Raw genomic sequence first — 25,701 nt, 5'->3', positions numbered from 1 at the left:
ATCCTATTCTTCTGGAATCCAGAATGGTGGCACATCTGAAAGGTTTGTTTGAGCTGCGCCCTCTACTGTACAGTAATGAATTTGCGTTTCCTTCAGCCTGAGGCTTATTTATTTCATTATTATATTATTTAAGGTGTGTAAAGGCTTATTCAAGGGTTATTTATTTACTTTTTTGTTGTTGCTATTAAAAAAAAAAAAAACAACAAAAACAAACAAAAACAAACAAGCCAACCCAGCCCAGGTGAGAGAAAGTAATGCAAAAATAACGCAAAAATAACGTAACACATTACTTTCCATAAAAAGTAACTAAGTAATGCAATTAGTTACTTTTGTACAAAAAAAACAAAGCCTCTAAATATTTTCACGTTTTGATCTATGACATAAAACACACCAGTTATAACCCGCTTGTGATTTTTTAAACCTTTATTGTGTCTTAAAAACGGCGGTGGCTAACAAGGTGCTAAATTTACTTATTTACTTATTTTATAAATTTTTTTTTTTTTTGGCCAACCCAGCCCAGGTGAGAAAAAGTAATGCAAAAATAATGCAAAAGTAACATGACACATTACTTTCCATAAAAAGTAACTAAGTAATGCAATTAGTTACTTTTGTATGGAGTAATACAATATTGCATTACTTTCAAAAGTAACTTTCCCCAAAACTGGTGTTAATATGCTTATGGTTTAAAGATTTTTTGTTTTGTTTTTCCAAACCTGTATGTTTTTATTTCTTCTTCTGAAGAATTGTACTAGTGATTTGCTGAACGAACTAATGACATGCGGAATGAATCATTCAGGCTGGTTTTATGAACTGATTCATTGAAAAGATTTAACTCAAAAGAATGATTTATTCCCAAATCGAACATTGTTACTTCTCTCATGAACGCTCCAAATTTTTAGTAAAAAAAAAACAACCTAATTTTTGAAGTGAAAGTAAGAAGATGACAATTTTTATTTTTGAGCAAAAAAATATGAAGAATGTTGTTTTGTTTGCTGTAAACTCTATCTATATAGGAGTTAGCTGTCCCATATCTGCTTCTATGTGTGTGTAAGGCAATCTGAAAGGCCTCAGCTAAAGACAGAGAGTAATCTAGCTTGGCTTAACCCTGTCTGACCTGATTTACACCCTGTATGTCCACACTGCTCTGCCTTGACCATCTTTCTGCTGTTAAACCACTCTAGAAAATCCTGCACAATGTCTAGAGTAAACACTCATACTGGCATTTATTCGGCCCTGGAATTTTCTCTCCCTCCCTTTCACTCTCTCTTACACACATACGGATGTTGATAAACCTGTCATCATACAACATAAACAATTTGTAACAGTCTCTCTTCTCTAAATCCCGTAATGGTTGAAAGTCAAACTTAGACAGTGGATGTATCCAACTACATCATAAGCACTATTCGGACTGTAATTGTTTCTCAGGGTAACATCTGTAAAAGAACATCTGCATAGATCCCCCATGATGAAAACATCTTCATATTTGCTAGTATTGCTCATTGCACGCAAACACATCAAACATCAGCACCAACAGCACTTTGCAGTTGTCAAAAAAGATTTTCAGATTAAGTTTTGGGCCAAATCCACCATGTAGAGTCAGAAATGATGATATATTACTGTTGTACTATTGAAGTTTTTATTAATATTTTGAATTAGCTTTTTGTTATTATATTTTCCATTTTCATTTTCATTTTAGTTTAGTTTAAAGTTTAGTCATTTTGTTGTGCGTTTTTGTCCTTTTTATATTAATTTTTTTTTAAATATGTCTATATATTTTTTTTTTAATCAATTTTTTTTTTATTATTAAATTTTACTGTTATTTATTATAAGTTATTTTAGTACATCAAGTTAAACTAAACAACAAATTTTGCCTCGGCAAACTAAAAATGTAAAAATTAAACTAAAATGTAAAATTATGATTTTAGTTAACTATAATCACCATGATATATATAACCATCTAGTCTCATTAGAAGAATAGAGATTACAACATTTTGAAATTAAAAGCATTACTATGACCAAACGATTTCATTTTGCCACTGGTGACTTAAAGTTTATTAGTTCATTAGACCTTGTTGCAAATGAGGACTGTGACTAAGTAAAATATTTCTTTAAAACAGCTCATGAAGCCCAGTCGAGCTTTTCAGACTACTAATTTTTAACAAAATAAACAGTCATCATTCCATTAAGAAACTTTTAGATTGGAACAAATTGGCCACCATAGCTTTTCAATCAACAGGCGACACAGGTTCTTAGGCAGTCAATATTAATATACTACGTGTTATTGACGAGGACGACAGCGCTGGCCCTAAAGGGAGATCAATGCTCCCTAAGATCTCAAAAAGTCGAGTGTGAGCGTGGGAGAGCGTCGGCTTGTTTGGAGCAGTGTGGGAAATTTGTCTAGACTCAAAGCATGGCATAAATAACAGAGCAATGTCATAATAAATATCTCAAGGAGCTGAGATATATCTGGCATTTTGGATTAGAAAGGAAACAACACTACACGGTTTAATGCAGAGGATAATGACCACAAACAAATTCGTCATTTGCTTTTTTCCCCCCAGAAAGATCTGAGCCTACTTGGATCACGTTTTCGCAAAGTAACTTTTTCCTTTCTTCCCTCACTTCAAAACCGTTCCTCAACCCTGCTGCCTTTCATTCCCTTCCTTTTTAATGACCATCCACGCCGATGTTAGCACGGTTGGGGCGAATGAAAGAGAAGTTTATGGAGATCTGCTGAGATTTATGAGCTGATAATGACCTGCCATGTGACGTCTTGGGCTGACCGTGATTGGGTGAGCAGCCACAGGAAGTCTAGCACACTGTAAAAACCTTCTTAGTAGGACTGGTGCTGGCTGCAAGATGAGTCCATCTCATAGCAGCAAAAAGACCCACTTAACCAGGGAAATATTGTGTTTGGCATGACAAGGAGTGTTTGCCCAGTTCAGCACAGCAGCTGTGGAACAGACAGGCAACACAAATGTTTTGCAGTGCTGAGTCAAATAGCAGCAAAACTGTCCATCTTTGTTTTTCATTTTTTAAACGTGCTTTGTGTAGATATAGTCGTTTAAAACCGCACTATGACTTCTGGAGGAACTAATGCTCTGAAAGAGAGTAAAAGCTATGCTAAGCTAAACATTCTTAAAGGATTAGTTCACTTCTGAATGAAAATTTATTGATAATTTACTCACCCCCATGTCATCCAAGATGTCCATGTCTTTCTTTCTTCAGTCGAAAAGAAATTAAGGTTTTTGAGGAAAACATTCCAGGATTTTTTTCCATATAGTGGACTTCAGTGGGTTGAAAGTCCAAATGTCAGTTTCAGTGCAGCTTCAATGCTCTCTACACGATCTCAGAAGAGGAATAAGAGTCTTATCTAGCAAAACGACCGGTCATTTTCTAAAAAAAATAAAAGTGTATATACTTTTTAACCACAAATGCTCGTCGTCCACTAGCTCTGCGATCCGCCACGCGTTACATAATCACGCTGGAAAGGTCATGCGTGATGTTGGCGGAAGTGCCGATCCAGTGTCCAAAGCGAACGTGCAAAGATTAAGCCAAACGCCCTTCACAAAAAAAGGGTAAAACAACGATATCGGATGATTTTGAAGTTGGAGGAGAAAATTAGATGAGTTTTTCGCGCTACTGCGGTACGTCCGCCTACATCACATGTGACCTTTCAACGTAATGCCTGGCGGATCACAAGATGAGCATTTGTTGTTAAAAAGTATATATATTTTTTATCCTTTTTAGAAAATGACCGATCGTTTCTCTAGATAAGACCCTTATTCCTCGTCTGGGATCGTGTAGAGCGCTTTGAAGCTGCACTCAAACTGACATTTGGACCTTCAACCAGTTGAACCCCAGTGAAGTCCACTATATGGAGAAAAATCCTGGAATGTTTTCCTCAAAAACCTTCATTTCTTTTCGACTGAAGAAAGAAAGACATGAACATCTTGGATGACATGGAGGTGAGTAAATTATCAGGAAATTTTAATTCTGAAGTGAACTAATCCTTTAAGGAGTTTTTTTTTTTTTTTTGGTTCATATCACACAATTTGTTTTGTATTAACAAGTACATTTAAAAAGACAAATCAGTGCGGTTAACATCTATGCTAACCGCACTAGCCATATAGCAATTTACTATTTCCTATTCAAAGTTCAATGACATGCTCAGTGCACTTAACAGGGTGAACAAAGAACCATGTAATTGTCTTACGCAAGACCCTGTGGGGAATCGGTCTTAAATAGAAAACAGGGCTTGGTGTAAATTTAAGGTTTTCCAGACTCCCGTTCCCCAAACTAGCCCGAGGAAACACCCCGTAACAGATGCTAATAGTGAAAGCAGGGCAGCAGATAAAGAATTCCACCCCCCAAAAAATGCAAGTTATACAAAAATACTGTCAAAGACAAAAAAGAATTGCAGTTATGCAGTGCAGCCAAAATATTAAAAGCACATGATTTGACTGAAAAAAGAGAAACATTCCATAGGAAAAGGTACCAGAAGTTGAAATATTTCATATATTTATTTATTTAATTTAAAGTGATACTAATAGTAATATCACACACACACACACACACACACACACACACACACACACACACACACACACACACACACACACACACACACACACACAGAGGTATATGTGGTTTACAGGAACTCCATAGTCATAATGATTTTATACTGTACAAACTGTATACTGTACCCCTAAACCTACCCATCACAGAAAACATTCTGCATTTTTTTTAAATTAAAAAACAAACAAACAAACAAACAAAAAACACTGTTTAGTATTTTTTTTTAAAGCCATTTGGTTTATGAGGACACAGGAAGTGTTATTACATTGTAATACCCATGTCATTATACACATTTGTGGCCTCATAAACCACATAGGCCGAAACACACACACACACACACACACACACACACACACACACACACACACACAACCATATTATTCAGTCACCCATTTATCACCACAGATTTTTTTTCTTTGAGTGTAGAATATAAGAAAGCGCAACTAATTAACTCTATGGCTGTGTGATATCAAAAAAGTTAATTTTTATTCATTAATTATAATTAGGACACATACATCTGTGGGCACAAAATAAAAGTCACCCACATTTATATCACACCACACATTTTACTTAATGAATACGAATATGAGCACATCCCTTGTGACCTAATTAAACCGAATCCTCAGAGACACCTGTGCAGGGACAATACTTGTTCAATAAGCTAATTAGCTGCAAATTAAAAAGCTATTTGCTGTATAAGAGGCGATAAGATTCAAGCAACAAAAAAGCTTTAGGCGTGCATTTATTTATTTATTAAATTCTCTATATCTATAAAAGAAAAGCATTTGACTTCGGGTTCAGCTAAACATGACGACTGTCAAATTTTAAATAGTTTTTAAAGAAGGTGTAAAGATTTATTCTACTAATGAACTGGAAGGATTTAAATGCAGACTTCTTTATGCTGTACGTTTAAAATAATCACACTGGATGTGTATGTCATTTTTTGTTCATGAACGCACCCGTTGCCTGTGCTTACGGAAATTAAAACAAGTAGCATGAGATGAATTTATAAATACACTGTCATTATAGTTTACCCACGCTCTAATCATGTAGCTACAGCAGTATGGGCAGCAGATAAAATGAACTTTGTCAAAAAGTCTTCTGGTATAAAATAGCAAAAAACTGCTTCTGACAGGTCTGCTTTGTGAAGCTCATGAAACGTAATGACAACTAACCACAAAACAGCATTTAAAACATGTCTTCCTCTCACCATGTTACCTCATTTTGCTGCATACAAACTACAACCTCAAGAACAATTATCATTCAGTGGGCTACTCTCTCATGTTCAAAAGATAAGCTAGACATTTATCCATAGCAACGTGCCAGAGTGCCGTCTTTTGGTGCAATCTGCACTACCTCCCTTGGAGAGGCTCATTCTGTATTTCATATATCAGAGAAAATTGCATTAAGGATGTGTGTGCCGGCAGTGCGCTGTCAAGAAGAGTAGAACTTGTTTTCACTGGCCTCGTCAGCCTGCGAGAGCACAATGTGCAGCTTCGGTCTAATGCAATCAAGCTCCCGCAAGTCAAAACAAAGCAGATGCAGCTCTGAAAAAGACTTGCCGAGCACCGAGGAAGTGGATGAGGAAGGTGGCAGAGAGGAGAAAAAGCAGATATGGCATCTCTGAGAGTAAATGCAGCAGAGTCTTTAGCAAGCCTGCTCGGCATTACCCATAATGCAATTCTCTGCAGTGAGCTGGTAAACAGCTGGAAGGCAGAAAGTGTCTGAGTGTAAGGACAAAGTCTTCTCCAATGCCTTTTGATTTTAAAGGGTTAGTTCACCCAAAAATGAAAATTCTGTCATTTATTACTCACGCTCATGCCGTTCCACACCCGTAAGACCTTCGTTAATCTTCGGAACGCAAATTGAGATATTTTTGTTTAAATCCGATGGGTCTGTGAGGCCTACATAGGGAGCAATGACATTTCCTCTCTCAAGATCCATAAAGGTACTAAAAACATATTTAAATCAGTTCATGTGAGTACAGTGGTTCAATATTAATATTATAAAGCGACGAGAATATTTTTGGTGCGCCAAAAAAAAAAAAAAATAACGAATTATTTAGTGATAGCCGATTTCAAAACACTGCTTCAGGAAGCTTCGGAGCATAATGAATCAGCGTGTCGAATCCGCAGTTCGGAGCACCAAAGTCACGTGATTTCAGCAGTTTGGCGGTTTGACATGCGATCCAAATCATGATTCGACACGCTGATTCATTACGCTCCGAATCTTCCTGGACCAGTGTTTTGAAATCAGCCATCACTAAATAAGTCGTTATTTTGTTTTTATGGCGCACCAAAAATATTCTCGTCGGTTTATAATATTAATATTGAACCACTGTACTCACATGAACTGATTTAAATATGTTTTTAGTACCTTTATGGATCTTGAGAGAGGAAATGTCATTACTCCCTATGTAGGCCTCACTGAGCCATCGGATTTAAACAAAAATATCTCATTTGTGTTCTGAAGATCAACGAAGATCTTTCGGGTGTAGAACGGCACGAGGGTGAGTAATTAATGCCAGAATTTTCATTTTTGGGTGAACTAACCCTTTAAGTCGTAACAAAATTGTCTAAAATGTAATTACAAATATATTTTAAGAAAAAAAAAAACATAAAAGATTTTAATAAATAATTAAAAGGTATGCAGTAATAAATAAATAAGCAGAGAGGGAGAGAGAGAGAGAGAGAGAGAGAGAGAGAGAACTGGCAAATCAACATATAACTGAACTTCTATATTTACATATTATATAAGTTATGTAAAAATTATAAGGAACTCATGAGAACATTTTGACTGATACATGGGGATTCATATTTGGCGAGATAATTGTGTGAACGCAAGTCCAGTCAACTAGAATTATGTTCGCTTGAACAATCAGACATTCATAACAAGAGATTTGCACAACTCAGGTAATTATGTTTGCTGTCAGTTCTCCGCTCTACCTCGCTAGCCCACTCGAAAAGATCCGTTGGAGACACTTCATCTAATTTCCTGTCAAAGCTGGACGAAACAAGTGGAATAACGTGGCATCGCAGCAGAGAGTTGGCGTGGTTGCGCTCGGTGCGGGTCTAGGGTATGATGGCTTCGCATTAGCACGCGCCAATTAATAGCTGCGAGCGAGACGGCTTCCCCTTTCTATCAGCCACCTGTCCGTCAAAAAGGAAATAATCATTAGATTCTAATAAATCTGTCCGCCATGTCAATGTAGCTGCCATGCAAAAATGTGCTAGTCTTAGCCCCGGGGCGCCCAGAGACCTGTTTTTCGTTATTCGCTGTACAGTTGAATGCACACACTATTGGTGGAATAACTTCAGGTGTGTATTGTAGGTGGGGTTGAGAGGGGAATTATACATATCAAGCTGGGATATTTCAGCAGTTCTCCACAATGCTGCCCATCACCACAGTGCTGCAGGGCATTCTCACCAGTATGACTGGCAGCTGTTTCCTGCCGGGTAGGTCATGTGACCATGGCTCATGAAACGGCGGTGCATGGATTGCGTGTCTGGGGCTGGGAGTTGTGTGAGAATGGCAGGTAAGAATTTAAGGGTGTGTTCAGAAGAACCGGCAGCCCAACGCATGTTTTCCCAGAAACGTTTGCAATGCAAGGTGGCAATATTTGCTTTTTGGGTTTATTATATTTATGCATATACAAGTAGTCAGCAACTGTACATAACAGGATTGGGTGCCATCCATGAATTGAGAATTCTGTTTAAATTCATATTCAATCCCCAAATTTAAACCAAGTTAGCAAACAGGATGCAAAATTGCAATTCGAATTTTAATGTAAGGAAGTGGAATTTAAGTTTATTGAAATTTAAAGAAATTCATATATCTAATTCATAACTTGGTCAAAAGAAACTTTGAATGTTGGATTGATAAAGCCTTTTTGAATCTTGACATGGATGGATGGATATAGATAGATCAAATTCCAACTGAACTTCCTGTGGGGTGTGGCCAATTCAAATTCACACTCATGAATTCAAAGTGAGCCAAGTCTTTAGTTCTGAATTTTCCCCAAGCCTGCTGCATGGATGAACACACATTTTGGTAACATTGGGGGGAAAAAAGAACAGGAACTGAACAAAGCATATTCAACACAAAGCTAAAAAAGCCGCCTACCTCATTATCTACAATAACACACAGTCCCCTCCTACGCACATTCGCCCCCAAGGCTGCACCCCCCCCCCCCCCCCCCCTTACATTATTGAACAAAGGCAGGGGTCTTCACAGCAAGGGACTCGGGAGGGAGGTTAAAGCCCTGTTTTTGTTTCAGCAGCACTGAACCTTCAGAGGTTAGAGCCCCAGGTTGGCCAAGGACATGCGTCAGGACGGCCGCAGGCCTGTGAACTCCTGCTAATGAAGGCAGCTCAAGCTGGTAAACAGCACAGGGTGGATGTCACAAGCATACATTACAATACATCACTGTCTTTCTCAGGCCAGGGGGTTTCCTCTGCCCACCTGGTGCCACGCTGACATGTTCAGGGACTGCGGCGCTGTTGGAGGAGACATTTTAAACAGATATAGCTGATGCTGAATGCGGAAAGGGTAAGAATTATAGCTAAGGTTAATCCCAGTCTTACACAGCCAACGGCATTAGATCTGGTCCACAATCTTATTCCGGCCATGAAACATCCACTTAGACAGTCTCCACAAAACGGTTGTCAAGAAAAGCCAGAACAATATAGAGGAATAGTCTTCTAGTTTTAGAAATAATTCGGAAACGAGGATAAGAGTGGATAAGGAAGAGAGATAGCTATAGAGAGAGATACGCTCAGACAGGAATGTGGTTGTTTTCAGGTCAGTGAGCTTGTGAGATGTAAACGTAAGCAAATGAGTGCATGAGAAAGAGAGAATGTGACAACCTGATGAAGGTATAGAGTAGCTGGAGAGGAGAAATGGACGCAGAAAAGCAGATTAGCTTTAAAGCATACGATAGATAGATAGACAGACAGACAGACAGATAGATAGATAGATAGATAGATAGACAGATAGACAGATAGACAGACATCAGACAGACAGACAGACAGACAGACAGATAGATAGATAGATAGATAGATAGACATCAGACAGACAGACAGATAGATAGATAGATAGATAGATAGATAGATAGATAGACATCAGACAGACAGATAGATAGATAGACAGATAGACAGACATGAGACAGACAGACAGATAGATAGATAGATAGATAGATAGATAGATAGATAGATAGATAGATAGATAGATAGACAGACATCAGACAGACAGACAGACAGACAGATAGATAGATAGATAGATAGATAGATAGATAGATAGACATCAGACAGACAGATAGATAGATAGACAGATAGACAGACATGAGACAGACAGACAGACAGACAGATAGATAAATAGATAGATAGATAGATAGATAGATAGATAGACATCAGACAGACAGATAGACAGACAGATAGATAGATAGATAGATAGATAGATAGATAGATAGATAGATAGACAGACAGACAGACAGATAGATAGATAGATAGATAGATAGATAGATAGATAGATAGATAGATAGATAGACATCAGACAGACAGATAGACAGACAGACAGACAGACAGACAGACAGATAGATAGATAGATAGATAGATAGATAGATAGATAGACATCAGACAGACAGACAGACAGACAGATAGATAGATAGATAGATAGATAGATAGACATCAGACAGACAGACAGATAGACAGACAGATAGATAGATAGATAGATAGATAGATAGATAGATAGACATCAGACAGACAGACAGATAGATAGATAGATAGATAGATAGATAGATAGACATCAGACAGACAGACAGATAGATAGATAGATAGATAGATAGATAGATAGATAGACATCAGACAGACAGACAGATAGATAGATAGATAGATAGATAGATAGATAGATAGATAGATAGATAGATAGATAGATAGATAGATAGATAGATAGATAGATAGATAGATAGATAGATTGATTGATTGATTGATTGATTGATTTTGTGCGTTTTGTACCTTTGAAAGATCCCTGAAGTTGCCGGGAATTGTCAGGTCCAGCTCTTCTGACTCATAGTTTGTAAGGACCCACGGGAAAACAGGATACTGGTTCAGATCATTGTATGTCCTTCCTGAAAGAGTAAAGGTATTTGAAATTAGTTCAAGGCAGGTGGGAAACATAGAGGTAATCCAACATGCAGCACTGCAGCTGTCGACCCAGAGTCATTTTGGTTCAAGTTATTTTTGCAGGGCTCATGACTACTGGTTACCGTGCTTTCCTCTCAGTGAAGGAGTGTGAGCAGACCCTTTCCTAGGACATCATAAATTCATAATATGATAATATCAGTGACATGACTGCCTCGTTTATAAAAAGGAAGAAACAAGTGTTGCGTGCAATGACAAACACCGTATCCCACTGCGAGCTAAGATGATAACAACTACTCAGGTTTTCATAATAACGTACAGTAATAGAGTTTTCAACAAGATGAACAGGCAGATGTTGGTGTGGTTGTCTGTCACAGCGCCTAATGACTGTATTACAGCAGTGGAGGGTTATAAACGGTTTTCTTGGTTAAAGTTTCCTGAAAGTGAACATTGTGCGGTGAAGTTGTGGAGTGGGTGTAATTAAAGGCATGCAAATTCTTCCAGAAGATGACACCGTACCCTTGACACCCCTCCCTGTGGCACAGTCAGGCCTCTCCTCTGATTGGCCAGAGAGTTGTGGTAACCATGGAGACCTATACGAAGTATCCATGACGGAGCACACATGCGGCAATGCAATAGACGCCAGATGTGGCTTTGTCTTTTTCGCTTCCATTTCTCTCTCTTCATCTCTCCTTATCTCGCTCTCTCTTTCTGCCCTGCGTCTGTTTCCTTGCTGCTAGGAATATGGATTTCAGATGGTAAGAACTGTCACAGGAGATCCAATCATAAGAAGAAAGCTATAAAATGGCTTGTCTCTCTTCTAAATGCCCTATAATTTCTCTCAGATGACAGTCTTCATTGAGTATGATATGTTAAACTCGTGAAAAGCTATGAATGCAAAGTTTAAGTGGGCACAAAGAGGCAGTATATAGACTTTTCATGTTTTTGGGAGAAGTCTTGTATATTGTGATATATTATTACTAGGGGTGTAACGGTACATGTATTCGTCACGGTTCGGTTCATGCAGTATGACGACGAATACAGGCGATCCACACTCCAATCCAGAAGGGGGCGCGCTTTTTAGCCTAACCTATTTTTTAACCAGCATTAACCACCAATAATCGCAATAAGCTCTGTGTTTGTGTTACTTTTGTTAAGAAACAAAGTGCCATCTTTCAAACTCTGTCTATTTTATCATGAAATTCAAACATTGAATGCCGTTTTGACGCTTTTTGATGTGATGTGAACGCGATCATCTTCACTACTACAGAATGAACATGAAGGTATGTTGAAAGATACAGTACTACTTAGTGTTTCAACTGCGGAAAGATGTAAATAATTTGTAAACAATATGTCACATAGTAGGCTATTACATTTACCTCAGAAAAGCCATTCAGTGTCCACAGCTTGTTAGTTCGCTAGAGAAATGAACTGTTTCGCTAAATAAATGCACTACATTAGCCTATATATTAATTCTATTTTACTTAACCTGTTCGTTAATGTAAGGCCTCAATAAATCCGTCATGAAAACAAGTTATGACAGCCACTGTGTTAACGATTATATTTCAACAACGAACTGGAGAAACATAAATTAATGCAAAAACTGCCTTATGTGTAATTTACATGCTTACAATACATACATTTTTTTATTATTATTTGAGTGTTGATGATTATGTCTAAAAGTAAATAGTAACTGAATTTAATTATTTGGGCTCTGTTGTTAATTAACCTTTAATAGGGCCCTAATAGTTTACAGCATTAGCAGAGAGAGATTTTTTTCTCCTTAAGTAAATTTTAATTATAATTGAATAAATTTAAAGACAGAGACACAGTTGGTTCAGTAAAACATTGTTTAATAAAAAAAAAAAAGAGAAAAAATTGTTTTGTTTTCTTACCCTGCTGTACCGAACCCGTACCAAACCGTGACTTCAAAACAGAGGTACATACCGAACCGTCATGTACCGTTACACCCCTAATAATTACAATTTAAAATAACCTTTATATATATATATATATATATATATATATATATATTAAATACAGTACAGCAATTTATTCATGTGATGGCAAAGCTGTATTTTCCGCATCATTACTCCAGTCTTCAGTGTCACATGATCCTTCAGAAATCTATTAATTTCTTTATTATTAATAATTAATTTATTTTTAATTTATATTTTTAATTTATTCTCTATCTTTATGTGTATACTGTATGTGTGTATATGTAAATTAAAAACAATATATAAAAATATAATTAAAAATACATTTGAAAAAAAAAAAAAAATATATATATATATATATATATATATATATATATGAACCTGGACCACATAACCAGTCATAAGTGGCACGGGTATATCTGTAGCAATAGCCAACAATACATTGTATGGGTCAAAATTATTGATTGTTCTTTTACTCCAAAAATCATTACGATATTAAGTAAAGATCATGTTCCATGAATATATTTTGTAAATTTTCTACTGTATATATTTTAAAAAGGTATTTTTGTGAGTGGATATGCATTGCTAAGGTCTTCATTTGGACAACTTTAAAGGCGATTTTCTTAATATTTTGATTTTTTTGCACCCTCAGATTCCAGATTTTCAAATAGTTGTATCTCAGCCAAATACAGCTTTCAGATGATGTATAAATCTCAATTTCAAAAAACTGACAAATATTGAAGAATTGATATATATACAGTCAAACCAAAAATTATTCAGACATTTTTGATATATTTTTACTAGTGGGTGCAGGACACTATAGTTCATTTATGTAAGTGAGGATAGCAAAATAAAGTAAAATGTGACATATTATACCCAAAAATTCTTCATACAGTGGACTACCAGTAAAACTGATAAAAATTTGGAACCAAAAAATTATTCAGACACTTTGACCTGACCATGTTTTTCTTAAGTGTTATCTGACATAATTAAGATTATTTTTTTTCTGACACAGTTTAACTCTGAGATCTTGTCATATTTTATTACCATTTTTTTAAACTATAGTGAATAAACTGTATTAATGAATGAAATGTTCAAGGTGTCTGAATAAATACAGGTTTGACTGTACATATACACACACAGACACACACATTACTTTTTTTTGAAGAAAAAAAAATTGCATGTGGCAGATTCTGCTCCAAAATCAGATTTGCTATGAAAGAAAACTGTAGCCAAATAAACCTTAATAAACCTGCTTTTCAATGCACACACACACACACACACACACACACACACAAAAAACTAAAAAATGATTTTTGGAAAATTTGATATATAGCCCTGTAAACCCTCAATGAGACATTGCAAAGGTGCTGGCGTGATTTGTGCTTGCTGTGTGGACAGAAAAGTTTCCAGACTCGTCTGGCTACTGCTGTGATCCGGAGCTGTAAGGACGCCACTGAAATCTGGTTATGCTGATATACAGAATCTCTCAGAGAAGAGATACAGTGGGGCTATTTCATCTTTACAGTTCGATTGGAATACCACGACTGGAAGCCTGGTATTTCCTGTGGAGCTCTGGGAGGGCACAAAGTAAACCTGATCCTGACCTTAGTCAAAAGGTTAAAATCCTCCAAAGCGATACTAACCCACAGTGGCATCTCAATTCAGAAAACTGACTGAGAATAGCAGGAGAGCATGTGTGAAGGGTGTGGAAAGTTTTAGGATGTGGGCTTTGGTTCTGGGTTCTCCAGGCCTGTCATGATGGTTGGAGATGATAGCGTGTGTGGGCTAATTACCAGACTCATCACAAATAGCTGTCATTAATCTTCCTCTTAAACAGCCACCTCTTAGAGAGAGTGCAGATAAAACACTTTCATGATTTATAAAGCCCTCAAGTGGTTTTATACAATATGAGCAGTTCAGTTTTAATGCTGTTAATTAAACAAACATGCCCTTAATTAGTCCGTTGCTATTATTGCGATAAACGTAATATTATTACTGATTATTTAAAGCAACACTGCTAAAAAAAAGTGACACCCCTCAACACAAATCAACACAATACATTTATACACGCATAAAAATAATAATCAATGCAAAACACTGGTGTTGTCAGAACTGCAAACTAGTTGTTAGGCTGCAATTGATAGAAAAATAAAATAAAATAAATAATAAAACAAAACAAAACAGAACAAAATAAATAAAACAAAACAAAACAAAAAATAAAACAAAACAAAATAATAAAATAAAATAATATAATAAAAAATAAAATAAAATAAAACAAACAATAAAATAAAACAAACAAAATAAGTAAAACAAAACAAAATAATAAAATAAAATAATATAATAAAAAATAAAATAAAATAAAATAAAATAAAATAAAACAAACAATAAAATAAAACAAACAAAATAAATAAAACAAAACAAAATAATAAAATAAAATAATATAAAAAAATAATAATAATAAAAAAATAAATAAAATAAAATAATATAAAAAAATAATAATAATAAAAAAAATAAAATAAAATAAAATAAAATAAAATAAAAGTGTTCTGGTATTCTGATACTTGCACCGACACTAAAATTCATCCCTAACCCTGAGCGTAATGATCTTGAGATATTCTGGGTCTAGGATGAGGTAGACTTGATTAACCAGGTTAATGCCACACGGTGAAGTGGGGCCGAGAGGAGGAAAAAGGTTGAGATGAGGGGAGGCTGAGCTGACAGGACCGAGGCCCGGGTGGAAGATGTTAATATCACCGCAATAGTGTTTAATTAGGAGCGGACCGGCTTCACATTAACACCCTTCTCTCTCTCCTGTCGGTGGGCCTGGGCTTCACTGACACCTCTGTCAGCACAGGTCATTACCACTCCTGCCTTTAATGAATTTTACCCCATTCCAACTCTGCCTTACATCTAATTAGCTGACAATAATGTTTCGAACTCAAGCCGGAGCTAAATATAAATATGCATGAATATGCAGCGCGAGCAGGGATGACACATTTCAGTGTCAGGAGGAGGTGTGTGTGTGTGTGTGTGAATTCTCACTAGTTCACATCAGAGACTTTGCAACAGAATATTTCAACTCTGCACACACTCACAGAGACACGCTAATTATCCCAAAGAGTCCACGGCTCTCGCTTTTGTGCAACAATAGAGCGTCTGAGTATAGCGTCTGAAAATATAGCTCCTAAATAAATAATGAGGGAAAAGACAGTAAATTTCTGTCAGAGAGTCTTTTTGTTTGAAAAAAGAAACTGATAATAACATTTAAACAAAATAAAATACATATATTTTTAAAATAATAATTTGCTGGCAACCTACACGCCTAACCAAAAGATTCTAGACAGCGTATTTTAAAAACACAAAGCTGACGTGATTGCAAATGGTCCAAAATTATTTTGCTTTTGTTAACACTGACAAGCAAAAAAAATTCTGACCTGCAATGGTATTGAGAAACATCAGGTACTCAAAGTTCGAGATCTCCCGTCTTTGCCAGCGTTGAGTCATATTAGAGGACTTGAAGAGCTGACGAGGGGTGGCCAAAGAAATCCGTCTGCAAAAAAAAAAAGCACAAAACTTCACCAATAAGCAGGGCTTAAGTCCAGCTCGACATTTGCTTTCATTTACTTTGATTATTGTGGACTTGGCTTGTTCTGGAAATGGATTATAACTCAAAATATGACATTGTAACATTTAGCTTCCAAAAAAGACAAAAGAGTACACCAGCTCACACACGCAAGACTGTCACGCTCTTTACTGTGGTGTGTAATGAATGCATCAGTTCCAGCAAAAGAGATTCTTTGCAGATGACCATAATGTGCCTTTGCTCTTGAAGTATATGCAGCACATATGCTAAAAATATGAGAACAACAGAGAATTCTGGTGCAGCGCCTAAACTGGACCTCTCTCAGGGATTCTCATCCACGTGCAGGACTTGTATGTTTCATTTTCTTTTTTGTTTCATGTTTTTATCCTCCTATGTGTGTGTTTTTTTTAATAATCTGAGCAAGAGAATGAAGTACTTATTATTAGCCATGACACTAGAAATACATTGCTGAACATAATGAATCATTAATTGACAGATTTTCAAAATTAGTTATCCGGGGTGGTGTGACATACATTCCGTAAGCCTATTTATTGATACGGACCACTTTAGTATACTACACTACCCCAGATAAGTGTGTATATAGATGTACACCGATGAGCCAAAACATTATGACCACCTGCTCTGTCTCTGTGCGCTGCCAAAACAGGGCCAACCTGCCAAGGCATGGACTCTACAAGAGCCCTGAAGGTGTCCTGTGGTATCAGCCACCAAGATGTTAGCAGTAGATCCTTCAAGTTCTTAGGTTGCAAGGTGGATCAAACTTGTTGGTCCAGCATATCCCACAGATGCTCAACTGGATTGGAAGCCAGGGCAACACTTTCAGCTCTTCATTATATTCCTCAAACCATTCTTAAACAATGTGTTGTGTGGCAATACAATATCAAGTCACTGTCAGGACTGCAAAATCGAATTATCTCTTGGAAATAACTGCTAAATTTTTAATTTTTAATACAACATACACTGTTATGAACCCTGCAATGGTTGGCCATCCTACTGCAAACCCTGGGACATGCGAAAAGTTCCTTACATTTTTTGTTGATAAAATTCAGGATAGTAGAACTCAAATTGTGGCCTCAGCTGTGACTCATTCTGAACTTGCGTTGCCTCCAAGCTCTTTCAGGCATTTTGACCCCATCTCTCTCACTCAATTGGCAGACATAGTTTCATCATTGAAACATACAAACTCTCCCATGGATGTCATACCATTGCGTTTTCTTAAAAATGTTCTTAGCTCTGTTGCCCCCAACATTTTGGCCATAATAAACAGCTCTCTGGTGAATGTAATGGTCCCTGCTAGCTTCAAACATGCTGTGGTACAGCCTCTCTTGAAAAAAACTCATCTTGACCCAAATGATGTAAATAATTATAGGCCTATTTCAAAGTTACCATTTCTATCAAAAATTATAGAAAAGGTGGTTTATTTGCAGCTTCTTTTAGTATATTTGATACATTTTGGATACATTTGGACACTGGTGATGGTGCTATTTTAATTCTTTTAGATCTCAGCACTGCATTTGACACGACAGATCATTCCATTTTGTTAAATCGTCTTGAGAGAGTGGTTGGTATCCAGGGGGTTGCATTCTTGTATCTCAATGGGCGAACCTTTTCTGTCAGCATTGGTAATCACAATTCATCTTCAACACCGATTACATGTGGCGTCCCTCAAGGCTCCATTTTGAGTCCCTTGCTTTTCTCTCTTTATATGCTTCCTCTAGGCTCTATCTTTCAGAAGTATGCTGTCTCTTATCACAGTTATGCGGACGATACACAACTTTATCTTCCTGTCAAGCCTACAATGGTAGCTCCTTAAACAATCTCACCTCCTGCCTTGAGGAAGTAAAGTTGTGGATGTCTGAAAACGTCCTCAAGCTAAATGAGGATAAAACTGAGACCATTGTTTTTGGCTCTTCATTGTGTACTAACATTGTAAATCAGTTAGGTACTCAGTCTTTAACCTTGCACGACAGAGTCAAAAATCTGGGTGTCATCTTTGATTCTGACCTACTATTAGTTCAAAATGCAGCGGCTAGACTTCTAGCGGGTGCAGGGAAGAGAGACCACATCACATCTGTTCTTGCTTCCTTGCACTGGTTACCAGTTGAATACAGAGTCAGATTTAAGGTTTTGCTTTGTTTATAAAGCCTTGCATGGCCTAGCACCACAGTATATTGTCAGTCTCATTCAACCATTTTCTGCAGTGAGATCTCTTCGCTCATCAAACCAGTTGCTTCTCTCTGTTCCTCGTTCCCGTCTAAAAACCAAGGGCGACCGGGCGTTTGTAACTTCGGCCCCCAAGTTGTGAAATGCACTTCCTTTCTCTGTCAGATCCTCTACCAAATTATCCACATTTAAATCTAGGTTGAAGACACATCTTTTCTCCCTAGCCTACGGTGTTGCTTGAGAGATGTAGGGCTTTATTTTAATTGTCGAAATCTAATCTGTATTAGTATGACTTGTTGATTTTTTTCTCTCTTTCTTTCTCTTGTTTCTGCTACTGTCTGTGTCCTTTCTTTTTCTCAAATTGTACAGCACTTTGGTTCAACATTTGCTGTTTTTAAATGTGCTTTAAAAATAAACTTGACTTGACTTGAGGGTGCATTATCCTGCTGAAACAGGCCATTTCCACCAGGGAACACCATTGTCATGAAGGGCTGTACCTGGTCTGCAACAACGTTTAGGTAGGTGGCATATGTCAAATTTAGGTCCACATGAATGGCCAGACCCAGGGTTTCCCAGCAGAATATTGCCCAGAGCATCACGCTCCCTCCACCAGTCCTGGTGCCATCACTTCCTCAGGTAAACGGCACACATGTACACGTCCACGTGATGTAAAAGAAAACAGGACTCATCAGAACATCTTCCACTGCTCCATGTGCCCATTATTGAAGGCGCTTTTGACGATGGGCAGGGGTCATTATAATCACTCTGATTGGTCTGCGGCTACACAGCCCCATACACAGCAGAGTGTGTTGTGACACATTCCTCCCATAACCATCATTTTTGTGTGACTTGCGCCACAGTAGACCTTCTGTTGGCTTGGAGCCTTCATTGCCCTTGTGTATCGATGAGCCTTGGTTGCCCAACACCCTTTCGCCGGTGGTTTGTCCCTCCTCGGACCACTGCTGACCAGGAGCAACCCAAAAGCCTTGCCGTTTCAGAGATACTCTGACCCAGTTTCCTTTCCATAACAATCTGGCCCTTGTCAAAGTCCCTCAGATCCCATTTCTCATGAATCCAACACATTGATTACGATAACTGATTGTTTGCTTACCATCTAATCTGATGTGGCCTTAAGATGATTAGTCTCAGCCTCAGACGTCATGCCCATGGACCGTTGGCTGAATGTCTGATGCATACGGCACACAAAATTGGAAACACTTCACAATTTTTATAGACATCATCTTATTGGTTCAATTCAACAGGATTTCTGGGAAGCCAAACCCCCATCATGGAAGAAGAAAGCCGTTGTGTTTACAACTGTGACAATCAGCACTTTTCAGGATAAACTAAATGCTGGATTTTCAAAAGTATGTGAAGTATGTAAAGTTCGCAGCATAGACTCTTTAAAATACATCCAAGAGTTTTACACACTGGCCTGTTATCGTTGGGACATCGACGTTATATTTACACGCCCCTAAACATGACGCGGAACAAAACGGACTGTGATTTGTTACTTTACATGTCAGTCAGATGGCCACTGGGTGGTCCTTGGCCAATGAAAGCAGCTATGGAGTCCAGACCTTCTGCAACGTGAGACTAGTAGATGATCAACCATATTCGCTTCACCTGTGACTGGTCATAGTGTTTTGGCTCATCAGTGTATGTCCTTATTTGCTATTTGTTAGTTTTGTACACTTGTGTACATATCTACACTTATTGTGACTAGCATGGACTTTACTTGAAAAACACTAAAGAATATGGGTTTATCTGGTAGGTTCAGTCAGGGACAAACATGCAACAACACCCATGCCGCAAGTAACTACCTCTACCTCAAAGTATTCCAAACAGTTACACAGCAAAGGAGTACACTCAGGATCAATCGTTTCTGACATTTGATGTGGTCATCATGCTAGACTTTTAAACAAAATAAAGACAAAGTAAACATTGTTTTGAACAATATTTTGAATGGCAACCACGTGCAGGTGTTTCAGAGAACTAGAAACAGACTTGCCTGGCTTGTGGAAGGCCGTAACTTGTGCCGACGCCTACACGAGGAAGACTGTAGACCACCTTCTTCACTGTGGCCTGATCGGGGAAGTTAAACATGACGGACGCTGAGGGAGGCAATGACATCACATGTTAAACAAAGGCCTACAGTAGAGTACATCCAAATATGAGTAAACATTTCCATAAACAGTACAAAGACTTTAGAACAGGTAAACAAATGCATGCTTAGCAATCGTTCAGTCTCACACCATTCTCAATTTTGAGGACATAAATTATTATATAAAGAAAAGAGCTGACAAATCTCCAAAGTTAGCAGAGGTCTGTTACTCTATAGGGCCGTTGGGGAGCTACTTTTCTGCACTATAATGAGAAAAAACTCTTTAACTATGCCAGCAATGAATCTGAGAAAAGCTTAAAAGCCTTTTGATTGATTTTTGATTGATTTGTTATCAATTTTCACATGTTTTTCTTCTAAGTAGTTCAGCCAAACCTGTCTGTCAAAGAACAAATCACATAGCAGGGCTCGACAATAAGGACTGCCCGATGGCCCGGGGCCAGTGTGAACGATGCTCGGGACAGTAGACGTAACTGTCACTTGCCCCATTGGGCCAGTGCTGTAGGGTGTGCGATATATATCATCTATGATATCGTAATTGTTGATTTAACGATCTGAAATTATCGAGTATGTCCCTCACTTTACAAAAACATACCATTAAGTGCACGCATACACTACGTGACATAGTCTAGTAGGTTTAGACTACATATTTAGATTGCACGATTTCACTGCGTGATTTAGTCTATTAAAATGCATTTAGAATGCATCAGAATTCAAGATAAGAGGCAAAAACGACCCTGTATATCTTCCATATTTATATAATTTAATATAGTTAACTGATATTTAACAAAGAGCACTGTTTTTCTCCAAATATCAGCACGATTACAAATGTGATATTGATTTTATACAGCGTACAGTTTAATGAACAAGAACTTAAAGGAACACTCCACTTTTTTTGAAAATAAATCACTGTTAATGAGCGAGTCATTGAGATTCAACAGATTCATTCAAACGGCTGATTCATTCAGGAAGTGTTGCTCAGAGACGCAAAACAATGCTGTGTGGACTATTTTCGTAGGCGAAATAGAGCGAAACAGGCGATTTGGTGTCTAAAATGTAAGTCACTTGATATTAAAGGAACACTCCACTTTTTTTGAAAATAGGCTCATTTTCCAACTCCCCTAGAGTTAAACAGTTGAGTTTTACCGTTTTCGAATCCATTCAGCCAATCTCCGGGTCTGGCGGTACCACTTTTAGCATAGCTTAGCATAGTTCATTGAATCTGATTAGACCGTTAGCATCTCGCTCAAAAATGACCAAAGAGTTTCCATATTTTTCCTATTTAAAACTTGACTCTTCTGTAGTTACATCGAGTCAAGACCGACGGAAAATGAAAAGTTGCGATTTTCTAGGCCAATATGACTAGGAACTATACTCTCATTCCGGCGTAATAATCAAGGAACTTTGCTGCCGTACCATGGGTGCAGCAGGCGCAATAATATTGTGCAGCGTCTCTCACAAATGTCTCCACGGTTGCAAGGCACGCTCCCTGTGCAAGCAGGGGGTCACAGCCACTGCGTAAATATCATTGCGCCTGCTGCAGCCATGGTACGGCAGCAAAGTTCCTTGATTATTACGCCGGAATGACAGTATAGTTCCTAGCCATATCGGCCTAGAAAATTGCAACTTTTCATTTTCCGTCGGTCTTACTACACGATGTAACTACAGAAGAGTCAAGTTTTAAATAGGTAAAATATTGAAACTCTTTGGTCATTTTTTAAGGAGATGCTAACGGTCTAATCAGATTCAATGAACTATGCTAAGCTATGCTAAAAGTGGTACCGCCAGACCCGGAGATCGGCTGAATGGATTCGAAAACGGTAAAACTCAACTGTTTAACTCTAGGGGAGTTGGAAAATGAGCCTATTTTCAAAAAAAGTGGAGTGTTCCTTTAATATCAAGTGACTTACATTTTAGACACCAAATCGCCTGTTTCGCTCTATTTTGCCTACAAAAATAGTCCACACAGCATTGTTTTGCGTCTCTGAGCAACACTTCCTGAATGAATCAGCCGTTTGAATGAATCCGTTGAATCTCAATGACTCGCTCATTAACAGTGATTCGCTGCCACCTACTGGCGGGTTTAATTTCGCGTTTAAAGTGTCTTTTCATTTTTAAAATGATTTCAAATAATAGTATTTAACATTTTATATTTTCAACATTTCAAAACATTATTTATGCATCTGTAACTGCTCTTGACTGATTAACTTTAATAAAGTTTAATCTATAGTTATATAGTTAGCTATACATTAGATTACAATTTCTGTACCTGAAAATCTCCTGTTTAAACCTATATGAAAAACTTGAAAAGCACTGTTTATTTCATTTAGTTTGATTATTTGTTATTATTTTATTACTTACTATTTATTTGTCTAACAATATTTAAAATTTAAGTGAGTTAATCTAGTAGCTTTTGGTGTCATAATCCTATTTATTAAGGTTACATGTATCAAAAACAATAATTAGGCTTTTTTATCGGCCCATTTTCTTTTCTTTTATTAATTTTTTGTTGTGGGGCAAGTGAAAATTTTGGCAGGGCAAGTAAAAATTTGAACCACTGGCCTGACCGGGCCAGTAGAAAAAATCCTTAGCGTTGAGCCCTGCATAGTCTAGGAGATCAGATTTTGGTCTATTTTAATTTTGACTTAAATGTGTAGATATTTTGTACTTTAAACCTTTGTAGTTTAGAATAGCCTACTTATTAGGCATGTAGAGGTGGATTTATCCATAAAAAAGGGTCCTGAGTTCCTGTGAATTCTATCAATGGTCCTGTACTGTGTGCAAACTATTAAAAGAACTAGCATGAATTTCCAACTAATCTTAACAAATTGAACCTAAAGTGTTACCCATAAAACCTGGTCATCCAGTGTGGTCTTTTTGGAGCTGGTTGACCAAGCATGTTTTGCTGGTTTAGAAAGTTATGAAAACTCAGGATTTGTTGCAGGACAGAGATCTAGAGCACTAGATGCTTCATTGTTTTTGTATTCATAAAGTGGAAAACACATAGGACAGGTTTACTTCTGTTGGCCATGAAGATCTCCAGTGCCGTGTTCTGAAGCAGGAAGCGTCGGGTGAACACTGCTCGGATCTCGCTGAACATCCATTTGCCGTGAAGCCCCTCAGAGTAGACCAGCACCTACGCACAGGCGAAAGGAAAGAGATTTGTTAACTGAACTGCAATCCAACAGATTTTCCAGACTGTTTTTCAATACAGTGTCACACGTGTTATGATCGTTGCTCGGGAAACACATTCCATAGTTGCAGTTTGATTGTCACTCCAATCATTATGCCATGAAGCCACTTTTACGGAGCACTGCGAAATATTCCATTCCCGTCAAAAATGTTGGCTGGCATCCAGTGAGTGACAGGCCAGGCTTTGATTATTTCGAAATAGAGGCGTTTCTAAAAAGATGCAATACGCTGCTTTCTGTTGATGATGCAAAGGGCCATCTTTCCACCTTTCCTCTATTTTGTTTGACACGTCTATCTCTTGTGGGGCCGGCACTCTCACCGTGCTGTTGGAACACAGTCCCTACGGGGGTAAGGCGGCCGTAAATAATCCATACTAACACAGGGCTGGGGCAAGAGGGGGATCATTAGTGAGTTTCTCCTCGGAGACCCCCAGGGACCTTGGAGGCTGGATCAAGAGCTTCATCCTGACAAGTGAGAATGAGCCAAACTACATTCCCCACCTACCACTTTAACGGACCAAGAGGTATACTCAACACACACACACACACACACAAACATATGTGTACACACTGACGTTTTTCAAGCCCAAAAAAGAGAATGCCTAGTGGCACATAGATAAGAGCCCATTCTGGGAGGGTACAAAGGTGAAGAAAGGTTTTGTGGTAGAGGAAATGTTTAGGACATTGTGTACAGTAACTTTGAATGGGAATCGGTTAAGTTTAGCACCTAAAGACAATTCATCTTTAGAGATACTGAAAGCCTCCACCAACCAGACTGGCCTTGTTTAATTTCTCCCAGAATAAACGCTGACACAGAAGAGCCTCCTGTCACTTCAGAGGCTCTGGGGATCAATTAAAAATGGATTATATCAAAATGCTCACCATCCACCTCTGTAGGTACCCTCACGCCATACAAACCACCAACAATCAACGTTAAATATACAGATAGGCTCGCCCTGCCTGACACCTCAACAGACCTAAACTCAAAGAGCTGTCGTAGATACAGGTTGTGTGGAAAACAGCAGTTTAGTGGATAGGTATAGTTAAAAGAACCATTTAAGAGATTTGGCATTAGAGGTTCAATCACAATCCCACATGCTGAGAGAACAATGGAGAGAACAATAGTAGCTGTAAGAAAAAGACGAAGGGAAACAAAAAGGTTCAACAACCTGAAAAAAAACCAACAACAACAACAACATAATAATAATAATAAAAATAATAATAATAATAACAACAATAATAATAATAATAATAACAACAATATGCATTATTAATACAATAATGACAAACAAATTAATCATTAATCATAATTAAAATTAAACATTTAATAATAATAATAATAATAATAATAATAATAAAACAATAATAAAACAACAATCAATTAACCAACATAATAATAATAATAATAATAATAATAATAATAATAATAATAATAATAATCATTATTAATACATTAATGACAAATAAATGAATAATAAAAACATCAATAAAAATATAATAAAATTACTACAATAATAATAACAATATTTAATAATAATAATAATAATAAACAATACTAAATTAACCAACAAAATAATAATAATAATAATAATAATAATAATAATAATCATTATTAATACAATAATGACAAACAAATGAATCATTAATCATAATTGAAATTACAATAACAACAATATTTAATAATAATAGCAATAATAAAACAATACTAAATTAACCATAATAATAATAATAATAATAATAATAATAATAATATGCATTATTAATACAATAATGACAAAACAATAAAAACAACAATGAAACCAAAAATTATCACAATAATGCAATTGAATTCAATTCTTCTTTTATTGTCATTGTAAAAAAAACATATACAAGAACGTATACAGTAAAAAATTAATTAAAAAAAAACATATTACAAACAACAAACAAAGGCCATATTGCCTTAAATAACAATATTTAATAATAATAA

General features: G+C 37.0%; 1 protein-coding gene across 7 annotated transcripts in view; it reads right to left on the bottom strand.

Moving 5' to 3' along the window:
* The window catches only part of nbeab (neurobeachin b), a 339,752-nt gene that overhangs the window by 51,133 nt on the left and 262,918 nt on the right, over positions 1-25,701 (bottom strand). For all 7 annotated transcript variants that reach the window (XM_051862246.1, XM_051862248.1, XM_051862249.1 and 4 more), the window contains 4 exons: positions 23,563-23,680; positions 20,434-20,536; positions 16,090-16,205; positions 10,590-10,702 (listed from right to left, as the gene is read on the bottom strand). In XM_051862246.1, coding sequence (XP_051718206.1) covers positions 10,590-10,702; positions 16,090-16,205; positions 20,434-20,536; positions 23,563-23,680 — 450 coding nt within the window. The remainder of the gene's footprint in view (positions 1-10,589; positions 10,703-16,089; positions 16,206-20,433; positions 20,537-23,562; positions 23,681-25,701) is intronic.

The sequence above is a fragment of the Ctenopharyngodon idella genome, chromosome 15 (genome assembly GCF_019924925.1).
Source record: "Ctenopharyngodon idella isolate HZGC_01 chromosome 15, HZGC01, whole genome shotgun sequence".
NCBI lineage: Eukaryota > Metazoa > Chordata > Actinopteri > Cypriniformes > Xenocyprididae > Ctenopharyngodon > Ctenopharyngodon idella.
The sequence above is the reverse complement of the archived record's forward strand: the minus strand, read 5'-3'. Positions and strand labels throughout refer to the sequence as shown.